At 50.0% G+C, this 3178-nt stretch overlaps 1 protein-coding gene across 4 annotated transcripts in view; it reads left to right on the top strand.

Annotated features, from left to right (window-relative positions):
* Nucleotides 1-3152, top strand: part of LOC107264690 (zinc finger homeobox protein 4) — a 64155-nt gene extending 61003 nt beyond the window's left edge. Inside the window, exon 5 of one of the 4 annotated variants that reach the window (XM_025081838.1) lies at nucleotides 718-3152. In XM_025081838.1, coding sequence (XP_024937606.1) covers nucleotides 718-1430 — 713 coding nt within the window. In that variant the 3' untranslated portion in view covers nucleotides 1431-3152. Of the gene's footprint in view, nucleotides 1-714 lie in introns of all 4 variants that reach the window. The other 3 variants (XM_015733219.2, XM_025081839.1, XM_015733220.2) reach the window with 3 other exon arrangements.
* The last annotated feature ends 26 nt before the right edge of the window (nucleotides 3153-3178 follow it).

Here is a 3178-nt window from a genome sequence, read left to right as displayed (position 1 = left end):
CCTCCCACGGCCGATAATTACAGGAGAGCGTCCAGTGAATGAGCAGGGGTATCATTAACACTTCCTGCTTCGTAACGAGTCTCATCTGGTCGAGGAGGAGATAGACGCAACGTCACAATGTTACAACGTTAAAACGTCGGAACGTCAGAACGTTCATATCTTGTCAATGACAAAGAACCATCTTCGAAAGTGACTCGAGAGAATCGGCGCCTCGGTAGCCGAAGCCCAGTGGCTTGTATAAGCTTGTACAGTGGAATTGTAGGTTAACCTACAGAGTGTCTAAAGGTGCGAATGAAAAGGGTCGATGCCTGATCAAATAGAGAACCAACGAAAAGCACGTGGAAAGAACAAAGAACATTGAATGAAATATCAGCGCTCGGGTTGCGCATCCCGAATTATCTTGTCAATGTGTTTTGCCTTGGGTGAAGCTCAGCTAATAACCAGCACTTTAGCTGTCTCCTAGTGGAACGGGTTTTGCATAAATTTTCAGGAGCGCCAAGATAGGACGTTTATTAGAGGTGCACGGGAGTCGCTACGAATCAATTTGCAGCTCTATCTAAAGAGTATCTTGAGCGTATCTCGATCCGCAGATCCGAGGATCCGAGGATCCGAGGATCCAGGAGGATCGTTAAGATAAGTTAGGCGACGTGTGCCAATTAGGATGGCCCTCGCGATATGCGGTGTCTAAAAGTGAAGTTTGACCTTTGATTTCAGTAGCGACTGGGAGCCTGAGTGGCAGCGCTCCTGTTGTATCAACCGGACTGATGTCCCTGCAGGTCGAGGGTGGGCCGCAGGTGCAGGTACCGCGTGCCCTGATGCAGGCTTTCCTGCAGCAGGACCCGAACCATCCTGGCCTGGAGACAGTGCGCCTCCCTGGCCCCGCGAGCGAGGACGTCTCCGGCGCGCTACCCCCTCACTGCCGTCAACTGGAGTCGGAGCTGTGCCTGGTGTGTCGAAGGTGCGGCAGGGCTTATCCCCAGGAGGCGACGCTGCTCGCGCATCAGCGCAGCTGCTACCTCGGGAACCAGCAGCGTCGCGGCGCGTTGCGTTTCGTCGAGACGCGGTTCGCCTGTTCCGCGTGCGAGGAGAGCGCCGCGACGCGCACCTACTCGAGCGTCACGGAGTTTCGACGGCACGCCGAGACTGTGCAGCATCGGGCGCGTCTCGAGAATCAGCAACCTCAGCGACAACAGCAGCAACACTTTGCTCATCCTGGAAGTGAACACGGAGAAGAGGCAAATCCTTTAACGGACGAGATGGAGGATGTGGTTAACCAGATTACCCTGTTGGCTGCTAGGGCTGCTGCGGAGAGTACCACGGGCCAGTCCCAAACGGGTTCGGGACTCACTGGGCAAGATAATAACAACGGACCCGAAGCGAAAAGACAAAAACTCATCCAAGAAGTGGCAGCCCTGGCAGGGGCCCGTTGAGTAGCCAATTGCACGGTTGGTACCTATTCGCGAGCTTTCGATTAAAATTTATAGGACACGCGGTATATTGAATATCTTACTCTCGTACTCGCTGGCCAAAATGGAGAATGAGACAAAAATAGAAGAGAGAGACGAACTAGGTTCGAATATTTTATTTCCCCGGGATATTCGAATTCGGCTTTATTCGGGAATCTTCGATTCCGGGGAATCTACGGACCGTTGTTCGCATGGCCGATCCTCCAGTGTCGGTCTGTGCTTAATTATCATTACTACTATTTGCCATTGTCTGTTATTTTTGTAATAATGTTTCGAGCGACGCGTTGAACGCACTCAAAGTTCCTCAGAATTGATAACCACGGATTCCTAGAATGAGAGAAAAAAGGCGATTTTAAGAAAAGACTCGATTTCGAATGTTGAGGTTCGCGACAGAAGACGGTATACGCAGAGGATTATTAAGGAGGAAGAATGTGTGGATACTGAGAATGAATGGTAAAGGGGAGGATAAAGAGACGAATGAGAAAATAGGAACTAGGAAAGTGTCTAGGTCGAAAGGAAAGGGCTAGGTGGATGTACCAAATGTGTCGAGTAGAAAAGAGACGAGCCCAAGAAGAGGTAGGAAGAAATCGCAACCGACGATGATCGATCACGACGAATACGAGGTGGGCTGACAAAACGTTCCTATGTAAAGTAATAATAAATAAAAAGTTACTAAAAAAAAAAAACAAAATGATAATTGCGCGAAGGGTTGACGAAGAAAAAAAAATGTAGCTAGGAATGGCGGCACGATTCGCCGATCTTTAATTCACGTAGACGTACGTTCTAATCCGACGGTGCGTACGTTCGGCGCGTGCGCAACGGAGAGAATTCGAGCAAGAGTCGTTCCATTAGAAAGAGTCTGTGAACGATCGGAAGATCCAGGTGGTAGCCTTCCGGCAAGTACTAATTGAACGGACGAGAACGAGGGACGAAGGAGAAAGAGAATAAGTGTAGAGACTAGAACCGAAGAGGCAGGTCTCGGCCATATTTGGCCCAGGGGTAGCTCGTGGCGCAAAGAGAGACAAGAGTTAAGGCCCGTTTGCTTTGAATCGACCGCTAGACACGAAAAGTAGTGTTAAGGTAGACGAGGTACAGCTTACGACGAAGGGGTTAAGAAGGAACGAAGAAAAAGGAAAAAAGATGTAGAAAGCCTCAATGGGTACCAATTCCACCAGCCGTGATTCTATACGCACTACGTGACTGCGTATTCGGGATCGATTGATTCGGATCGATAGAAAAGGCTTTCAGGATTAGAAAATGGTTTCCGCCTAACATTGCCGTAGCTGTGGAGGTATAGAACGTGAGGTGATGGGTCACGAATCGGAGAACTGGATCGAGGATATATCCTGGGGTCACCCTCACTCAGCCGGGAGGGTGGTGCACCTACCCCTCTCGCGAAATCACAATGATAAGGATTTTAGGAGACCTTCGGCGTAGACACGTGAAACGTGTTAATCGTATTGATAAAGGATAGGAAATCAAAGGGGCAAAAGACGCGATAGTAGATTCGTCCATGTTCCGCAGTCAGGATGCACCTGCATATCAGGTTATCAAGCACCAGGGTACGTCGGGCATCCTCGGGGAAATTGATGACCCTGAAGAGGGTGCAGGCTGATTATGATTCGATGGAATTTACTTGTGAACGCGCACGCGGCTGCGCATACGCGCGAATACTAATGGCGAAAGGGGTGGGTTTCGGTTCGGGGCGGGTG

This window comes from Cephus cinctus, unplaced genomic scaffold, assembly GCF_000341935.2.
Source record: "Cephus cinctus unplaced genomic scaffold, Ccin1 Ccin1_scaffold0189, whole genome shotgun sequence".
Classification (NCBI taxonomy): Eukaryota; Metazoa; Arthropoda; class Insecta; order Hymenoptera; family Cephidae; genus Cephus; species Cephus cinctus.
The sequence above is the reverse complement of the archived record's forward strand: the minus strand, read 5'-3'. Positions and strand labels throughout refer to the sequence as shown.